The sequence below is a fragment of the Siphateles boraxobius genome, unplaced genomic scaffold, assembly GCF_051911475.1.
Source record: "Siphateles boraxobius isolate OS27281-9 unplaced genomic scaffold, OSU_SipBor_1 65, whole genome shotgun sequence".
NCBI lineage: Eukaryota > Metazoa > Chordata > Actinopteri > Cypriniformes > Leuciscidae > Siphateles > Siphateles boraxobius.
Window position 1 is genome coordinate 10527102 of NW_027509192.1, and position 20961 is coordinate 10548062.

Consider the following 20961-nt stretch of genomic DNA (forward strand, 5'->3'; position numbering starts at 1 on the left):
AGTGAACATTGAGAATGAGCAGTTAACATATGTGTGTCTAGTATGAGTGTGTGTGTGTGATGGTGACAGCACTTTATGTCTTGTATGTATTAGTTTGGGGCACTAATATTCCGCCTGAATGGTGTGTATATTGCGTCATTAACCTCTGGAATGAGTTTATCATTACAGATGGGTTAAGGCAAATGACAAATTTTAAAGAAGCTGATAATTCTGATCAAGAGACAATACAGAACATGGGACAAGCTTTAAGTTGATTGGCCATCAAGCTCTGTCTGGTAGTAATACTTTTGTCATACATAATGTAGATTTGAAGATCAGTAAATTGGAATTGTGTAGTTGTAGATCACCATCTGGCATGGGCTGAGATAAATGAAAATGTTGTAGATTTGAGGGAAACAACAAAGTGACATATTGGCTAAGTCAACATGAAATTATCAAGAGAGCCCCTCACATTTATGATTATTGTGAACAAAGGGGGAGAAATGATTGAATGATTGACTGACATTGACCAAGTCTGCACAGCACGACCTGAAATGATAGGGAAAATTGATGACTTTGGAAATGTTTGTAGATGACTGACTTGAGAGACCAAACAACAGGCCTGAAAAGCAGAATACGCTGTGAAACTGAGGGCCGTTGCCTTTCAAATACTTCGATAAGAAGATGAGATTGTGGCTTTAAGTGAAGAATGTAATATTTTTGTTTCAGAGGCAGAGAAAGATGTCTGGAGGAAATTTGTCTGAAGGACAACATTTGGGTTATTGTTGATGGCAAACTTTATAAAAAACACTATGTTAAATGTTATGTTAAATTGATGCTCGAGTTGTGTCGTGCATCAAGAGGGAGATGGTATAACAATTGCCAAATATGGTTTATTAAGGGGTTCACATTTGCTGAAAAAATGTTGGGAGAACACTAGGGGTAATTTGATAAAAGCCCTGAAAGAAGCCATTTTTTCTGCCTAACAAAATGGATGTCTGTGAGTGTGCCGCACACACCAATAACAAAGATTGTTTCAACAGGAAACGCCAGGGCATCGAAGGCCACGGGAGAACAGTAGACAAAAGAAACTACGTACTTTACTATCTGACAATAACCTCGAAATCTGTTTCTCTTTACAGAGAGCATGCAGGATTGGGAGACAGGGCAAAATGTGCCCACTAAAATAATGGTTATGGATGAATTTGGCCAACTGTCCTGGCCTGGGTTATTAGTGTGGCAGAAAGGTGCTACACCTGCGCAGCGCATAACTTAAAATTTTCCTTTTACAGAATGTCAGGAAGGATTGGATCAAACAGAACTAATTCTGTTCCAAATGTATAAATATTGTGTGGACATGAGGACAGGGGTTGAGTGTTTTTCAGGGTAAAAGGACCCCGAGTGCTATTAAGTGAGCAAGAAATTATCCGGAGATAATGTTTCAGGTTGTTGATTCCACAGGTCACACCAAAGGGGAGCGGTCAAGCGGTCACTAACAAAATACTTAAGGTCTCCATTCACAGGTGACAGTTCACTCCAGTGGGGGTGCGGTCGTGATTTAAGGGAAAACCTTATAAGGATCAGAAAATGGTTGGAGAGTGTGACACCTGGGTCCAAGCCTCTCACCTACACCAACAGGCCACAACCATCCCATAGTCCATGGGGCGAACGAGATGATCAACACGCCTGGAGGAGGATGTGAACCAACTAATGGTTTAAGAATGTGGTTTTGTGATTATTTTGAGGATTTGATTCGATTAAATCAAAATAGGGCTTAGTATTGATATACACTAGATCAAAAGATTTGATTGGTTATTTATTCATTAGGAAATATTTAAGGAAAATGTTTTTGGGGAAGAGAAGATCTATTAATTAATGTAAATTATAGGTATAATTGTTGAAGCTTATTAAGTAGAACCACAGCATATTTGAATTAGAAGTTAAAGGTAAAAGAACACAGAACGTCCGTGGGGCGAACGAGATGATCAACACAACTGATGGTTGAAGTTTAACAGAAGAATCTGTTTTTGTGATGATTTTGTTTGATTGAATCAAACTAGGTATTGATTTGATTGTAAATGTAGAAAATATATTGATTGTGTCCGTAATGGAAATATTAGAGTTAATTTTGAACAACTACATTGGTTAAAAGAATGGATAAAAAAAAAAAAAAAAAAAACCTTTTCTGGATAGAGTTAAGAAAATATGGTGTTAAATAGAGCTTACTAAGTAAAACCATTGGCTGAATCGAGTTAAAAGTTAAGAAAATATGGTTAGGAAAATGGAGGCGATGTATGGAAATGGGCGTGGACTGATGGTAAATGGATAAGATTGGTTAATCTTTGGGGGGTTGGGGGTACTGTACTACCAATTTCAGCGATAGGATTATCAATATTGTTATGTTTACCATGCATTATAATGTGTTTCCAGCTCAGTACAGAGACTGGTTAAAGCTGGGAGTCTGTTCAATTGGATGAACAAAATATGATGATACAAGTAGTGGGAGCTACTGTGACATGTGCTAAAGTGTATGTTTCCTTTTCTTTTTCTTTCTTTCTATGAATGTTTTTGATATGAACAGAAGGTTAAAAGCTGTGGTTATCCGCTATGTGATGACGTACAAGGAGAGGGGTCGAAATGAGGGATTTTATTCTACTTTTATTTCTTCGTATTTCTTAGCCTGTTGAAATGCCATGTGGGTTTCAAGATGTGTAATGATAACCAGGGTGTTAAATTGATGTGTTTCCTACTTAAACTATACACTATTTCTTGTTTATACTGAGGTGACTGAGGGTCCGACCTAGGTCGGGAGTGCAATAACAGTGCTTATTCATTCAGCCCGGCTGCAGATAAAGTCTTTACTTGCTTGCTAATACTTAAGGGACTATCCCCACAAAAACAGCCTAAGCTTTTTACTTTTCCAAATGTTATTTCACAAATGTTTAAGAGAGTGGTCAGTGAAAACCAGAGATGAAGAGTATAAGTGTGATGAAATGACTTAAAATTTGTTCTATTATTTTTATTATTATGATTGGGTAATCTGAATGATAAAAAGGGGGGAATTGTTGTGGAAATTTTAATAGTCATTGATCCCAAACAGGTATCATAAGAGAAAGAACCTATTCAATGTATAAAAGTATATGTGTGTACGTGCTTGTGCGTGACTTTTCAGGAACATATGGGACAGGACCTCTGACCTTAGGGACAGTCAGTTTTGGCCAGTTTATTTCAGTACCAGTTTGTGTCTTTAAGTAGAAACTGAACAGCAGTAAGGACCTTATCTGAGTGGGTGAAAGGTACAGCGGGTGAGGAGGAACCTTGAAAACAGTATAAAGGCTGTCTCATATCTTCCTGTTGTGTGTCACTCTTCTGCACAGGGTAACAACTGTGTATTAGACTGCTCCTATTCTTGCAAGAATAAATACTTCTATTTTATATAATTTGACTCTGAGTGTCTCTTACGCAGTGATGTTTGTTTGAGATGAATTTTTGCCACAACACAAACAATCACATGGAGAAGGTGGTCTTCATCCAGACAAAAAGGCTTGTTGTAAATTGTTAGTTTGTGGTGACTCATGCCTATAAGGCTTTGGGGGGAGAGGGTGAAGTAACAGGAAGTTATACTGTTCAGTGAGTTTTTCAATGGTCGGTGCCATTGAAAGAGGACGTTGGCCAATGGCCTTTATAATGTCTGCACACACACACACTAATTTAATGAAAGTTAATGGGAGATTAACTGGCATTTCAAAAGTTTGGGGTCAGTAAGATTTTTTGAATACTTTTACTCAGCAAGAATGCACTAAATTGATCAAAAGTGAAAGTAACGACATGCATAATGCTACAAAAGATTTACGTTTCAAATAAAAGATTTGACTTTCTACTCAAGGAATCCTGAAAAAGAATCCACAAATATTAAGCAGCTCAACTGTTTCCTACATTAATAAGAAATACTTCTTGAGCACTAAATCATCATATTAGAATGATTTCAGAAGGATCATATTATATATATATATATATATATATATATATATATATATATATATATATATATATATACACACACACACATCACACAGTTTTTAATGTATTTTTAATCAGATAAATATAGTTTTGGTGAGCATCTAAGAGACTTCTTACAAAAATTGTTTTAAAAAAATGACCAACCCCAAATCTTTTAATGGTCAAGTACACTAAATTACTGACATTAAAAGAACATTTTCTTTTCACAATATTTCCTCAAAATCCTCTGGAAACTGAGCTTGTTTCAAAATCTACCAACATACTTGAATATTTTTTTTTTTAAATTGCATTTAAAATAATTTGCAAAAATATTGTGTAAATAAAATATTTAGCTATTTTGAGTACCATTAAAAAATGTTTTTAATACACATCATTTTTTTGTATATTATACACATAAGCATTATATCAGCCCTCAGCATTGTAGATATTGTTATCAGAACTAAAAACCCACATCGGCAAACTGCTAATTCACACACCAGTGTTAGGCACAGCTAGTACCTGACAAGCCTGATATAGAAAATAGAGTTGTTCAGCATTTGGAGGTGGAGAGAAAACAGGAGGACTGAGTTGACATGCCCATATCTGACAAACATGTAAGAGCAGCCAGCATGCAAGAAAGAGATGGAGAAGTAAAGAACATCAATATTAATGCAAGAACTGCCAATAAGCTGGATGTTGTGCATAAAGCACAGAACATTCATCAAGCAACATGCAGGCCAATGGAAGATGTAATATCAGCCACAAGAGGGCACTATTCATGCTGTACCTGTGACAGAGGAGCACTGCCATCCTGAGGTGGCTGATGGTACTGCAGGGGGACGGTAGGCTGAACAGCAGGGGGCACAGAGGCTGCCTGTCCCATCATCTGAGAGGGGAGTTCATGTATACATTAAAAGGGCTTTTATAACTCTGGTATATGTTTAACAAACAAAAGACCCATAGAGCAAGATGTTTTTATCATTAGCTGCGTTTCCACTGTCGGGCGGGCGTGCTAGTGCGTGCCAGGGCCAGTCGCGTTTACACGGTCACTTCCAGGCCTTGTCAGGGCTTCCCCGGGGCCAATGGCCAGGGTTTTCTCACCCGCCGAATACCTTGGTCCAAAGCGTGCCAGCTCGGGCTAGAGGAGTGGTTATGAACAGAGGCGCCTTTACCTGAATCGAGAGACAGCAGCGCCAGATGATTCTGTCAGCTAACATCAGCATTAAAGACTTTTAAAATAATTTACCTCAAAACTCACTTTAATGTTGGAATTCCTTCTGTTTGTGATCCAATGTGGATTCTGTTCACCGTATAAGATAGAAATATTTATCCGCAGTGCAAAAGACTATGCACGCTAACCATTACCATAGTAGCCTAAAAATGGTAAATATGAACGCTTGAAGAAATCAGACAAATCATAAAGGCTATCACAATCATGTTTTTATTTGATCTGTCAGTGGCCTATGTCTCGTCTCTTTATACCGGACTAACATAAAATAAAGCAACCTTTTTTTTTGCGGGAGCTTCCTCTGTTTCTCTGACTGAAAATTAGGGCTGGGCAATATGGCCAGAAAAATTTATCACAATATTTTTTTTTACATCAGTCGATAATGATAATTATCACGATAAATATCAAATCTTAATTTCAAGTTTAAAGGCAGATTTTTGCTCCTAAGTGAAAGTTGTAGAAACCATAGCGTTAGTTGTGGTTTTCAACTACTCTTTATTGTCAGAACATATCATGACAAACACTTGCCAAACAGGTGAACATTTCACAAATCTGAGGTAGAACATTCAAACATTTTTAATTTTTCCTTAAAAAAATAAATATCTGAATATTAAAATATATTTCTTAGTTTCTGCATGTGCTAATGGAGGATATTGTTTCAAGTCTTGAAACAGGTTTTTGTTGCCTGGCACGTATCTTCAGCACAGTTTGCAGTGCAGGCTGCAGTATTAATATCACATGTTTTCTCTCGAAACGCATATTTGACAGAGAGTTGACAGTAAATCTGCATCCTAACTCAAGCTAATACTACTATGTTAAATTTATGTTCATTAACAAAAACAGTAACATTAAAAAAAAATTTAACGACCACATTTTTATTTGGAAAAATGTAATATTCTGACTGTTTGAGTTTTAATAAAATTAACCATTGGTCATCCAGTATCATGCATTTAGATCATGATAACCACAGATAAAACCAGGCGTAGCCTATAGCACCTCACTATCATGGCAACATGTAACTTTATGGTTTCTATGGTATTTGTATGAAAAACAGTAGCCTAAATACATTATTAAATACTGTAATTATATTCCATTAGTCATTTAATACATTGTCTACATTAATAATATAATACAATTCAATGTGTATATCCCACATTTCATGGTGCAGTTAATATTACTAGGCTAACGTTACAGTAAATCCATGGTAAATGGATTCATTATCAATTCAGATTCTGACTGTATCCTGTTTGTCAGCGCTGTTTCATCTGCCTTTAAACTGGTTTAAATCACCGAGCCATTTGTGTTCTTCGCTGAATTCAAGCGCTTCTCACTGGATCTCGTAAGAGAGACGATCAGAGTAAACGATCTGGTCTAGTGAGCTCGCGCTGCGCTTACGTTTGAACTTTGAGCCGAGCAGATAAATGATCCGTGTGGCGCGTGTTTCAAATGAGTTTCGTTCCGCTTTTGGCGCATAAAAATTATCGAATATTTATCGAACTTTTGATATCGTTTTATCGAGAAAAATTATATTGCGATGATTATCGTTATCGTTTTATCGCCCAGGCCTACTGAAAATATAACTATAGCCTACTAGGAGAGAGTACTAAAGCTCATCAGGTCGTTTGGTGGCATATTTGTAGAAATTATCATTCTTTATAAATGTGATGTAAATATGTCCTGTAACTACCAAATAAACAGGACAGACTTAAGTTACTTCTGTTTCTCTTTCTTTTTTTAAATAGACCAAACGGTAAACCACTTAATTTCTGTCTGACTAATGTACAATTTTGACAAATAAATTCATGATAAATGTATCACTTTTTATTCTAAACCTGTGGTAAAACATCGATTCTTGAGTTTTAAATATTCAAGTAGCCTAAACAACAAAAATGCCTGCAAATGTCGCTTTTAGCATTTTTGTTTTGCTATCACGCTAGTTTCCAGTGATATCTTTCTCATTATTTTTTTGATAAAACTCCCTTTTTTAAAGTTTTTATAAAACTTCTATTTGTTGGTGAAATGATGGGTTAGTGTGATGTTGTTCCAGAAAGGCGTTTTACGGGCGTGTTTTAGTGAAGCGCTGTGGAGCTTCTGGCCCGACAGTGGAAACGCAGTGTGTTTTGGGCTCAGTGCTACAGGCCTGTTTAAAGCCCCGGCTCGCACTAGCCCGACTCGAACTGGCCCGACATTGGAAACGTGGCTATTATATTATTGATCATGTGAAGTGTACCTGGGGTGTGGCCGCAGTTCCAGTCTGGGAGAGGGGGACTGGGGGCAAAGTACTGCTCACCTGCTGCGACTGATGTAGAGAAGCAATTTAGAAATTTAGCAATCAAGCCATAAAATCAAATAATACAGTGTTTTGTTTTCAGATGAACACAACTAGCTCTGTTTGAAAACCAATACATTTAAAGACCCCCTGTGGTGAAAAATTAAGTTTTGAATGTTGTTTATATGTCTATGTGGTGTTTTTAATATGAATTTGCACATGGTTTGTCTTAAAGTAAACGGTTTGAAATCGCCCATGTTCTCTACGTCACAAATATGTTGTAACTAATCCAGTCAACGTGCAGGTGGGCTCTATTATATCATTAACTGCTGTGAAGCGGGGGAGTCTAAGGGTACTTTCACACTGAGAAAAGTCGGGTACATTTGGCAATATAGTGGGTGAATTATGTATATTACAATGTTATGATGAAATATATGCCTTTCTCCACTCATGCTCTAAGGATACAAATTTTTAGAAGGCAGCTTTCTGACTCTGAGATGGCGAACAGGAATAAGGTTTGTGTAACATTAGCAACACATTTTTAGCTGTTAGATAATGAAGTCAAAGGAAAAGGCTAATCATATTAATTACTGTATTAACTAATTAATAATATTAAAGTGTCCGACTTATAGAGAGCAATACATAAAACGCATTACCATTCTGATACATGGACTTCTAGAAGAGCCTGTAAAATTCACTCTTCCACTTATTCAGAATCAGTTTCTGGTTCAAACATATATAGCTGAATTAAACCAGTGTTTCCACTAGCCATTGTGCAGCGTTTACTGAAGTACAGTTGACTGACTGGATCTCTGAGCTGGTGTAAGTGAGTGGAGGTGGGGCTAAATTACATATTCATGGTTTTGCGTATACTCAATGAAGAAAGTGTGTAGAGATACATTCAAGCTATTTAAAGGCATGAGGGAAAAAAAAATTCCCAGGAAAAAAACGCTTATATTTTGGTGATCAAAGATGAGTTTTAAGGGATAAAATTATTGACTACAGTGGGACTTTAACAAAATAGATAGGAAATGGCTCACCATGCTTTGTGGATGGGTCATGGTGTGCTGTGGCTGCGGATCAGTCGGTACGGTGCCGAAAGATGTGCCTGGCTGGGCAGGGTGAATCTCAGGGACAGTCACTGAACCTTGAGGGTCCACAAAACCTACAGCTGCAAAACATACGCATATTACATTATTTATTCATCATAAATGTCTAATGAATGTCCAATACAATAATTTTAAGTGCTGTTTGTTATACTGTATATTTATTTTTCTTGTCTTTACATATTGTGTAAAATGCTTTGGCAATGTTATGTAAATGCAGTTATGTCAATAAAGTACTTTAAATTGAAATTAGATCAAATGACAGTTTTGCAACACTAACTGGAAGCAGAAGCGCCAGACTGCTGCAGTTGCTGGTGCTGGTCTGCTTCTGGTTCCTCAGACTCTATGATGACTGAGGCCAGAGCGGGACCAGGGGGCTTGGCGGTGGTATTAGTATCTGGTCCAGGTTGTGAGGGATCATTCTCCTGCTCCAATATTTTCCTTTTTTCTTGTTCCTCTCTCACAAGTTTTCTCTGCTCTCTCTTACGGGAGATCAGGGACACTCTGTCCTTAATGGCCTTTGCGATGGTCTTGTGGTCTCCCTCGCAAACATAGCCCGAGTCGACCTGGAGGAAAAAAATATATATAATTCAACTTCAAGGATAACGATTAGTCATTATTATAGGCGACCAGGGGGGATTTTATGTACTGTATTATGTATAAGTCTGTGGAATTACTATAAATATTGATAATACATGGAAGTCCACAAATTAACAGTTTGAATCTTGAGTTAGGTAACAGAACAGAAATTCAAGTATCTTTACCATTTCTTGGGCAACATCATCTGGGACGTCTTTACTTAAGTCAAAGGAGAACTCAATGGCTTCATTCTCTTTGTATTTTCCTTTAAGTTTCTTTACATCCTCAATGCGCAGCAACAACTTTATGGCCACCAGCTTTCCATCATCCTCCTCAGCCAGTTCTACACGAACCCCAGTCTCCTCCTGGAAAAAGGCATGACTTAGGAGGTCCTTGATGCAATACCTAAAAAAAAGAAAATGGAGATGAATCTATAAAACACAAAATCTAATTTAAAACTTAGGACATGCACAAATAACATTAATAATGCATGTCCATTAGGGGTGTGCCATACCATACAGTTCAGGATAACACCAGTATACATTTTTTCATGAAAAAAAAAAAGTATCATATCGCGATATCAATGATATAGCGACGCAATGACGTATGGCGCATTTACGTTCCCTAGCGGGCACAACAACAACACTTGTCTGAGAGTAAGAGCAGAATGTTAGCCTCCAATGACGATTTAGTACCTAAAAAGGGAAGCTACTTCAATAGTATTTTAATAAATAAGTGGTCTACCACTTATAATGCGGGAAATTCCCCAGCAAACACTGATTCACTTTAGCATGCAGATTGTATAAGTAGCCTAAATGAATCACAGATTATAAAATCAACGGGGGAAAAAACATGCACAATTGTCTTGGTTATACTCGTAAACGCATTTGGTTATGTCTTACATAAGCATAAAACGCATGTGACAGTGTAACCGACAGTATAATGAAAACAGGATCCGTGCACTAGCTCTAAAAGTGACAGCAGCCATACGTGTCTGTCATTAACCTCCTGGGACCCAGGAAAATACTTTTGTCCACTGTAGTGGACATTATAATTTAGTGAATTTCTCTGACATCATACATGTCACATGTCACACCTGGGTGTCCTGTAAAGAGCACATTCAGGGCTTTTCAGAGATACCAAATGTTCACCATGAAAACAACTTCTCCTTGGTCTTTAAAAATGTCTGACATTAATTTAGTCATCAAATGTAGCACTCTTATGGAAATATGATAATATATAATAATTATAATTTCAACCGGACTACTTTTCAAATTGTATTTCATAAAGCAACGTCTCAGGAAACCATTGTGGGGTTTCAAATAAAAAAATTACTGTTACAGAACAGGACATTGATTTCATTCATGTCCACTGTAGAGGACATCAGGACTTAAATCATGTTTATCAGGAATTTTGGGAGACACAACAAGTGAATATGGAAATAAATTATCCATTAATATTCCTATGAAATATTAGATATTATTATTAAAATGTTGCTAATTATTACTCCAATTATTACACTTCTTTTTTCATTAAATGTTACTCCAAGAACACATTAATGTGCACATTAGATACAGTGTAAAGATACATTGCATTGGATGGGAATATTAATTTATGGCCATTTTACCCACATATTGCATAAGAAAAATGGTGTATCAATTCATTTCGTTATATCTTTATAACGTAGGTCAGAATCATCTTTATACAAATTTTGATTAAAAAAAATCCTGAAACCTAAAAAATGTTTGGTCATTGAAAGAAAAATCCCATTGTTTTTGCCTATACATGTAATTTCATGTCATTTTACTTTTTTAAACAACTGAGTCCTGGTGTCCACTACAGAGTACATAGCATAACATATGAATAAAATATCATTTTTCAAAAAAATTTTTTACCATTTATTCTTATGCTCTAAAGTCTAAACAATGTGATGACATGAAAAAAAATTTCAAAAAACTTTTTTCTGGGTCGCAGGAGGTTAATGTTGTCGTCAAAACAACAAAAGATAGCTTTAATTGTAAGATATCTGAATTAATAGCTTATGTATTTAATTTTGTCAGGATTCAGGACTAAAAGACTGTGCAAAAGAAGTATTTTACATTTGATTACCTTATTCAGTTTCTGTAGTATTTCTGAATACTAGTGTAACGCCTACCCAAAAACTTCTCTTTATTTGTATCTTTATTATTTTGCTACTTTTTTCAATTTAATTCAAAGATTGAAATCAAGATCCTTGTGTTGTGTAAACTCTTAACAACAAAATTAACCAATTGTAAAAATACAATGAGTGAGCAAACATTTAGGTGAGCTAAATGTAATAAAAAAGGTCTATTTTTTAACATATCGTCATAAATATCATTATCGCAAATATTCTTGAAATATCGTGATATAATGTCTATATATGATGATATAATGTCCTCATGTCCATACAGAACCAACCTATGCAATCTCAAAATAAATCATGTATCTTAGGTTCTATTACCTAATTAAACAGGCTGAGAGCACACATTAAAAAGCAAGTTTAAAAAAACTTTTTTTATTAAATACATACATGTGTTTTATTCAATATATACATTTTTATATTACATTACATTAATAACGTTATCGGCCAACTGGCTATTGGCACAGGCGAGTGCTAATTTTAGTCCCTGCTTTAAGACATTGTGACAACTGCACTCTCATGTTCTGTGAATGTCAGCCCACCTCTCATCTTTATTCTGACGTATGCAACCCTCAATAATCTCCTTCACTTCAGGAATAGCCACTTTGTCGAAACTGCCAGGCTTCACCCCCTGTAAACACGGCACAGGAAACAATCAAATTACACATATGTAGAAAGATGGCTTTAAAGGGGTCATGAATTGAGAAGTCAAATTTTACTTGATCTTTTGACATATAAGAGGTCATTGTACTATAAAAATAAAAAAGTTTAAGAACTCAAAACTTTCTTGTTAGTCCAAAAACAGCTTTTATTTAAACCAAGAACAGAAAACGACTTGTTTCAGATTTCGTCACATTATTACATCAAAGTGCAATGAAAGACCACCTCTGCAGAAGATCAATGCCTACTTCTACGATCGCCTCTTTAGCTTCACACGTCATTTAGTAGTAAATATAAATGTATATACAACTATAATGAATTCGACACACAAGTGTAACACTGTTTTTACAATGCGTCACTATTGCTTTGTCTGTTACAGATCGTTTGATATGTACTGATTAATAGCTGTAGTTGAATAGTTGTGATTTGCTGTTCTATCCTTTGCTTAGACATTTATGGGGTTAATGCGTTGGATTATTATCGGAGAAGGAAGCAAGCATGTAAAGAATGCTGCTTTTGTTATCGTTTTGATCAAAGCCATTCACTGTAATTCTGAATAAAAGCTTCAGTGAGTGAGACCTTGTTTGACATCAGTAAAATATTACAACACGTTTCGTTTTATTTAAAACTGCAACCGACAATGCATATGTTTTTCCACTTTATAGAAAAGTATGAATTATGAATAGCCTATAAGAACGACAGTGTGACAAACAATGGTACATTCATTCATAATTCGGTTTAAAACAAACACTAAGTTATCATTTGTCAATTATAGCTGTTAACTCCAGGTACCTAAAACTTTATTTGCCACAACCAAGACTTATAAAGCATATGTAATACGCATAAATGTTCCAAATTGTTGGCAAATTCTTCAACTATGTAACAAGATAATTTTCGAAACAATTCCACCCATGTAATAGCGAGGACATTGAAAATTATATTAATATGCAAAACTGTTACCAATCATAAAATTGGACATTTACTTTCAACTCTTGAATACCTGTTAAAACCGAGCGTTTTAAAAAGAGGGTCAAAAACAGGATAGAAAATAGCTTATTACTTCTAAATGTTTTTTGTTGTAAAAAATATTTATAAGATTATAAGTGGACCTCACTGAACCAATAATATATATATATATATATATATATATATATATAAAATAAAGCAGTTCATGACCCCTTTAACTTGAACTGGATTTTCTCAAGGCTTCTACATTTGAATCACTCAAACTAAATTTTGCATGTATTTCTGTCTGGTACCATTTACCATTTTGTTTCAGATCGTATTGGTTTTTTTGAGAGGTCATGACTTAAGCATTTACTGGTAGAGGTAAAAAACCAACTTACCACTGTGTGAGAAAAAAGCAGAAAGGAAACACCCCCACAGAGGGCAAAAAAGGGATAAAAAGACTAAAATAGTGCAGCAAACAAGGGGGAGGATGAGTGTGCGGGGGCTCTCTCCTCCGCCAGTGAAGTGTGGACTTACGCTGGTGACTCTGCGATAGATCTGAGCTGCATTCTGACACTCGGAGTACGGGTACTCAGAAGTAGCCATCTCCAGCATACACATCCCAAAGGCATACACATCCACCGACTCGTCATACTTCTCCTCATACATCTCAGGCGCCATGAACTCAGGGGTACCTTAAATTAAAAGAATGGTTCAGAACTCTCTCAGTACCCTATTACACCCTCTCAGTGAAGAGGTGAGAGGAAGATGATGCTGTCGCTGAAGACCGCTCTGGCACAACCTGCGAGAAAAGAGAGATGTAGAGGGAAGGAGAGCAAAAAGGGGATAGAAAAGTAAAAAAAAAAAAGAAAAGGGGGAAACTGTCCTCAGTTAGACCGCAGTGATAAGAAGCCCAAGTTTCTCCATGTAAGACCTTCAAGGGCAGGAATGAGTAAGAGAAAAAACAAACTGGTGCACAGGACTCACTCAGGCCTGGACTGACTACATGACTCTAAACAAGGTAGCCTGAATTCAAACAATCAATGTATTTGTAGATGTTAGCCCAAACAGGATGTTAAAACGAGTCCATGGTCAGAGGGCCTTATGCTTTTAATCACAAGACCAAACCGAAGCATTAGCTATGGAAAACATAAACCTTTCAAAAACGTCCTACCTTTGGGTTAACCTGTGAAGAAAAGGTTGAGCATTTCAAATGTTACACACTCCGAAGTTTACTGAAAAGTGAAGTTCTGTGCACCAGGCGAACTAGTAACCAAGTTACCCATTGACAAAGGTCTCACACGGACAAACTTCCCATATTTATAATGGATTCAGACTGATGTGTCACATAATACTGGTGGACTTACCAGGCTCATTTCTGCGTACTTACTTTCTGTACTGCAGTACATTAAATAATCCTTAAAGTAGAATAAGGGGAGACCTGAAGTTAGAGCCTAAGGCTTCCAAAACAAAACAAAAACACAAAGATCTCAAAGCTAAAAGTATGAGGGAGATGAGCAGAGATTTTAAGACTTTGAGCTCCAGACACTGACACACTGAAAGAAAACAAGCATTTCCTTATGGGGGGAAAAAATGAACAGATTCATTAGCATCATCATCATTAAAACATGGTTGACTGAAGAAACAGACCACAAATTTCCAAACCAGAGCAAAGATCACTCACAGTACCTGCCAGCCCAGGGCTCAGCTCTAGCTCTAGTGTTATTCCATGATCAGATCAGGTTTCCCTGCAGACGAGTCACAAAATACCTACAACCGCTCCTACACTGTCTGAGGGTACCTGAAATTGTGACAATGAAGACAGAAGACCAGAGAAAAACTACATTTAAACTAAAGGAGGGTGTCAAGAGACAACTTCCATAAAGCGAGAGCCCTGGTTTGCTGCGGTTCGATCGGTCAGGGAAACGCTGTGGTCTGCTTTCTCACCACTGTTATTAAAACGCGCTTTGTAAAGAAGCAGAGGAAGAAAAGAAACACGCAATGAAGGATTTGCTTTTCCCCCCAACCACAAATCTGAGTCGGCCAATTCAAATGGATTAGGAGGCGGTAACCGAGTTGCAAATACTTAGCCGTACCTATGACGCTCTTGGCAAAGGAGGCTCTCTTGAGGGTAGCCAAGCCCAAGTCTCCAATCTTGACTGATCCAGTAGGTCCAGTGATGAAAATGTTGTCACACTTGAGGTCTCGGTGGATGATGGGAGGCGACCTGGTATGAAGGAAGTGCAGCCCCTTCAGAATCTGCCGGCACCAGCTGCGCAGGACTTTGATCTTCATCTCCTTAAACCGTTTTAGATACCTACAAGGGCACCGAAAACAAGTCAATCATAGCAAGAGGTCACTGAGACAAACATGGTTTAAAAAAAAAAGAAAAAAATAGGACAGGAACAAATTAGAGCACTTACGTCTTGAGAGTCCCAGATGTCATGAGTTCAGTCACCAGGACAATACACTTCCTTCCCTTCAAAGATGACTCCCAGGAGTCGTAGAAGCGTACTATGTTGGGATGCTGAAGACCCTTCAGCATTCCGGCTTCCTCTTTAAAACGCTGCCGCTCTGACTTGGATAACTTGCGATCCTGAAAAAGATTGTCATATTTTACAATATTAGCTTTATCAGAAGATGGTGACAAAACGATATCTGAGCAAAATTTTGCTGAAATCTACGTAGGGAAATATTTCGCTTTTACGTGATTGCACAGATTCATATTGAAATGACTGGATTTTGCTCATGAGATTTTGCCCAGAAACATTAAATTTGACCACATCTTAAATCATCAATCGTGTCACTGGAGATCTACCTACCTGCAGTGATCAGATCCAACCCTGATCCCAAACACCTGACTGTAATTATCAAGTGCTCCTGAAGACCTTTATTAGCTGGTTCCGTTGTGTTTGACTAGGGTTGGAGCTGAACTTTGCAGGAAAGTAGATATCCAGGAACAGGATTAGGCACCCGTCTTAAATAAAAAAAAAATTCACTTTCGAGAAGGGAAAACTGATCATGAACATTAATGAAAAAAATTTGATTTAGCACTAGGAGAATACAAAAAAAAATTTCATTATAATATAATTTATGTGCATCTCATTTTATTCAAAATATTTTATATATTAAACCTCTAAACTTGAAATGAATGAGAAATAAGTGCCCTCAAAGCAGTTGATAAGAAAAGTTTGACCATTTCTTTATCATTTAATTTAAATAAACAAAAGTAGACATAAACCAGATTTTGTTCACCTTTCTTATAAAACACCAGCATCCCTTAACTGCTTTAAGCATGTTCAACACCTCTTTAACTTTTCTTTGATGACAAAAAAAAAATGATAGTGTCACCTAGGGGGAAATACTGCTGCGGCAAAAACCTCATTCGCAGTCAAAGTAGATGGTGCAGCACTAATAATATCATCTACAATGAAACTGCAAAGTACTTGCCTCAAACCCAGTCCAGCAAGTAGACAGAACTGCTGTGTGTACGACTACAGTTAAAACAATGCACACAATTCAAATGGCATTTCTTGGTTGACCTACAGTTGGTGTGGTCAGCTGCCATTTCTGGAATGAGAAACATTTAGCTGTGAGTTTGCCTTTGTCAAGCCCAACAGGGACGGCCATACACCCTAGGCTAGGGTTAAAACTTCAAGTAACAATTCGAGGCCTTTAGCACAAAGCCATAACAGGGTGAAGCCCAGTAGAAAGCTAATTCAGTGCCGATCGATGCGGGTTAAAGGAAGGGGGACTCCGCTTTGCACCCCACCCTATGACAAACCTACTTTCTCTCTCTTCCTCTTTGGCTATTCCAAACATGCGGTGCACTCTGTGGCCTGTAGAACAAGGCCAGCTAAGCGTGGGAGCGTTTCCCCAAAGGAGGGGCGGACCGCACACTGAATTCCAGCATGAGGATAAAACTCCTGGCATGAATCAGATTCACGTGCAAGGGCACATACCACTTCAGGCAGAGGATAAGGAATTAGGATTAGTGAGATGATCTGAAACACAAATTACTAGTGCTGTCAACCGAGAGGGGAAAACCCTTAAAAAAGAAAAACTTCTTATTAAATCGCACCTAAAGTTTTTAATACACTTTTTTATATTGTAATACTTTCACATTGAATCTACAAAATAATGTAGGAACAACATAAAGACGTTATATTTGAAACATTTGTTTAATAGCATCTTTTTACTAGTAAGCACTATAAATAAAGGCCAGTATCACCAATACCAGTACTGATACTGATGTCTCTATTAGGTGGATTTTTTCTCTCAATTTTAGCCATTATAGCCATTCAACATTGCAGTGTAATTGAGAGATATCAATTTGAACATTTAATAAGCTTTGAAAACATAACTTTCAATTTCAGTGAACATAAAACTACTTCACATAAACGTCACATTTAGCTGTGCCATTAATATATCAGGGCTCAATGCTAAGTTTTTTTTTCTCCAGGTTCAGATTTTTAAGTGCCCTGCAAAAATTCCCAAAAAAAAGTTAGCCTATTGTTTTTGACCAATGTAGCCTTGTAAACAGTGGGTCTAACGTGTAAATAAATATACAGAAACTGAATCTATCACTCACAGTCTTCACTGCATAAATTATCAATTTAATATAGATTAATCTTTATTAAAGCTACAAAAGTCATTCAGTAAAGACCAGTAAGTGATTTTCTCTTTGTCTTTAGTTCACAGTTTAAGACATGACACACAACTTGGATCTGACACACATCCTATTTTCTCACAACTCTTTACGTTCATTTAACACTTTTTAACAAATTTAAGACTGTGCTTATGAGGATACTCGACAAAATGGGGATTTTGACAGTTTAGTGTGTTTGTTCAAGCACGAATGACAACTCAATGCGGCACTGGTGCACTGTCTGAAGTGGCATTCTGTGTTTTGGGTGTTTGGTTACAGAGAGCCGCTTGCGCAGACAGCGAGTTTTTTTTTGGCATCTTATTGTACTTGACTGGTTTAATAGCACTTGAATGAATAACAGCATGATCATATACTGTAGCGCAGGGAAAGGATCACAAAAAAAGTGGATTCTGCATTAAATATAAAAATACAAATAAATACAACATTAATTTTGACAGTCCTAAATTACCTAGAAATACATTTAAAAATTAATTAAACTGACAGCGTAGTTTAGTTGGTTGGGATAGAGTGCAGAGGTCTGACTGCTTATAAGGGGTCGCACAGGGAGTTCATTCATACACTCATCTATAAGCCTGTATTGTTAATCAGTGATCTCATGGGGGTCATATGCTTCGTGAACATTTTTTGTTGGAATCTGCATGGGCTCATTTCCCATCTAAAATGACAATAATGTTACATTAAGGAAGTAAAAAAGAAAAGTCATACACTACCATTCAAAAGTTTGGGGCCAGTAAGATTTTGTTTTTAAAATAAGTCCCTTATGCTCATAAAGGATATTAGCTCAAAAATACAGCTTATTTAGTATTTTATTTAATATAAAATAGTTGTTTTCTATTTTAATATAAATTTTTTAAATGAATTTCTTTCCTGTAATGCGAAGCTGAATGTTGATTGAAGGGAAAGAACCTTATGTTGTTCCAAACCAGTTTCTTTGTTCTGTTGAACAAGAAAATAAGATATTTTTGATATTTTATTTTTATTACCATTTAATAGTAAAGACTTTTACAATGTTTTTGCTACAATTTAATGGATCCTTACTGAAAAGTTTTAATTTTCCCTTAAAAAAATAAATAATTTTAATACAAATAATTGCTTAACTTTAAAATAACAATAATATATTCGCAAATGTACCAAGTACAAATCATGTAAACTGGGAAAAGATATATTTAAAGAGTAATGTTACTATTGAAGGCTAAATGGATTTACAGGGGTCCATTAAAGGGATCAAATGCAGGACAACTGGGGTGAAACTCAAGCAGTCACTTGAAAATCAGTAATATGCACTTGCAACGATGACTTAGTTACCTAGCTAAATACTTTAACTAGAGTATTGGTATATTGAATTGGAGGCTTAGAGGGAACTTCTGTAAAGAGAAGCATCTGACATCCATTTTCATTTTCTTTTTGTGGTGACCTATATATTGTTCAAATGTGTTTAGCATGCGAGAAAGGAGGGAAATGTGGGAGGGGAATATCCCTGAGTTTAGCATAAGACGCTAAAGACAGATGGCATTCTGGGGGAGATATACAGGCCCTTCTATTTTCTGCAGCAGTGCAGCTTGGAACACATACCGTTGTGTCGCACAAGACATGGCTGAGATAAAATTAGGGACAGTGAGGCATGAAATGCGAGAAAGTGATGTAAAGAGGCTGAAAGCTAGAGAGGCTTTTGTTTCAAATGGAGCTGGCCTGAGGGGCATGAGCAGGAGAACAGCAGCTCATGTAGTGTTGCCTCGTCATCACTCTGCAAGAGAAGAGGCAGCAGGGGGTGGAGAGCAGCAGCAGTCAAGCCTTGGCAGTAAAGCTCACCATACTTTACACAGATTGCAATTGCTTTGGTGGTTAAACTTGACCTACTTTTGAAATCGCACCTTTATGTGGCACATCAATACGTAAAAAACTGCTACTTATCAAAAAGAATAAAATGTATCAAAATGTAAAAATACTTTTAAGTGGGTCACAACTTAAGAGCCAATGATTTGTTTTAACAGAGGTGCTTTTACCATGTAGTCTGTCAGCGTCAGTATGTTCCCTTGTGCGAGCACACCTCACCGCAATTACTCATGCTTTTATCACATCATAAACCAATAAAAGCGGAATGATTGCAAGGATGTATTCATTGTGTAATTCTGCCATAGCATACAGTAAAAAAGCTCATGTTTCTCAAATTTCATAAACTATTAGAAAAAATTATTTAGAATAATTGTAGTTTTTTTTTAAATGACTGTAGACTCTTTATTTTGTGCTGTATCTAGAATTAGAGGAAGAGACGATCATTTCATATGTGCTCTGTGGCTGATGCTTCTCTTGAACACAGCGATCTGTCGCACCACATTAAAGAGCCAAAACTGTATATATTGTTTAAATTTCATAATAAAACAGATTTTTTTCTGTCAAAACAAATGACAGAATTTGAAAGCTGAGACTGTTCCATATCAGAAGTAACAAAACACAAAAGCTTAAAGACTAAAAGATTGACATTTGGGATCTAAGAATCGATGTTCTTCCAAATGGGAATCGATTAAAATCAAGAAATCTATATTTTTAACCCAGCCCTACACAATATTACGTAAAAAAAAAAAAAAAAAAAGCCAGCAATTAGACTGTCCCCAGCCAGCAATTAGACTGTCTCAAAGTACACTTTAAACAAACACTAACTATGATTTACTGCATGTCACACCACTTACACACCTGGTGGTCTAAAATAACCCTAAAATGAGAATTTTCTATTAAAGGATGATAATACAATGCCGGGGCTATGGCAAAAGATGACAACAGCTATAAAAACACTGGCCAAATGCCAGATGGGTTAAATGTCAGGGTGTGTATTGAGACGCTTCAGAGGTGAGACGTTTCAAAGGTGTGACAATAGGACTAGTCAAAGTGCCTTCCTTTTTGTAGAGAGATTAGAACGCAAAATTAAACAAGAACAATTCCAACTGAGACACCTCACTTGGAAAGGTGTAGGTGGAGCATTTAAGATAAAATCAAACTAGTCATAAGATTGTCATTACAAGGTGCTGTACCGGAAAGACCTTAAGACGGGGTTGTAGGTTTAAGAGAAGGATATAATATTTAATCTAGAGGCCTGAATAAGCAGATCAGCTAGTGATTTACCACCATCAGCAGACAGATCAAGAGTGCTAACTGAATCAAGTGTTGCACTTTGTAATTCTATCGGTCAAAAGCTGTGACACCCTTTATGACTTTTTGAATGCTAGAACAATGCACATGAGAGAAAAAAATAAATAAAATAAGTTAAAATATCAATTTAAATTTTTTTAAAGACAAGTAAACAGTCTAATAAAATAAGAACAAAGTATCAAACTACAAGCAATAGCACAATAAACAACAGAACACAGA

At 36.6% G+C, this 20961-nt stretch overlaps 1 protein-coding gene across 2 annotated transcripts in view; it reads right to left on the reverse strand.

The window, feature by feature from the left end:
- wnk1a (WNK lysine deficient protein kinase 1a) overlaps positions 1–20961 on the reverse strand; it is a 44093-nt gene that overhangs the window by 19035 nt on the left and 4097 nt on the right. Inside the window, exons 3-12 of one of the 2 annotated variants that reach the window (XM_077210875.1) lie at positions 15353–15525; positions 15026–15246; positions 13467–13624; positions 11864–11952; positions 9346–9565; positions 8862–9147; positions 8516–8646; positions 7437–7505; positions 4766–4864; positions 4498–4581 (exon numbers count right to left, since the gene is read on the reverse strand). In XM_077210875.1, coding sequence (XP_077066990.1) covers positions 4498–4581; positions 4766–4864; positions 7437–7505; positions 8516–8646; positions 8862–9147; positions 9346–9565; positions 11864–11952; positions 13467–13624; positions 15026–15246; positions 15353–15525 — 1530 coding nt within the window. The remainder of the gene's footprint in view (positions 1–4497; positions 4582–4765; positions 4865–7436; positions 7506–8515; positions 8647–8861; positions 9148–9345; positions 9566–11863; positions 11953–13466; positions 13625–15025; positions 15247–15352; positions 15526–20961) is intronic. The other variant, XM_077210876.1, reaches the window with a different exon arrangement.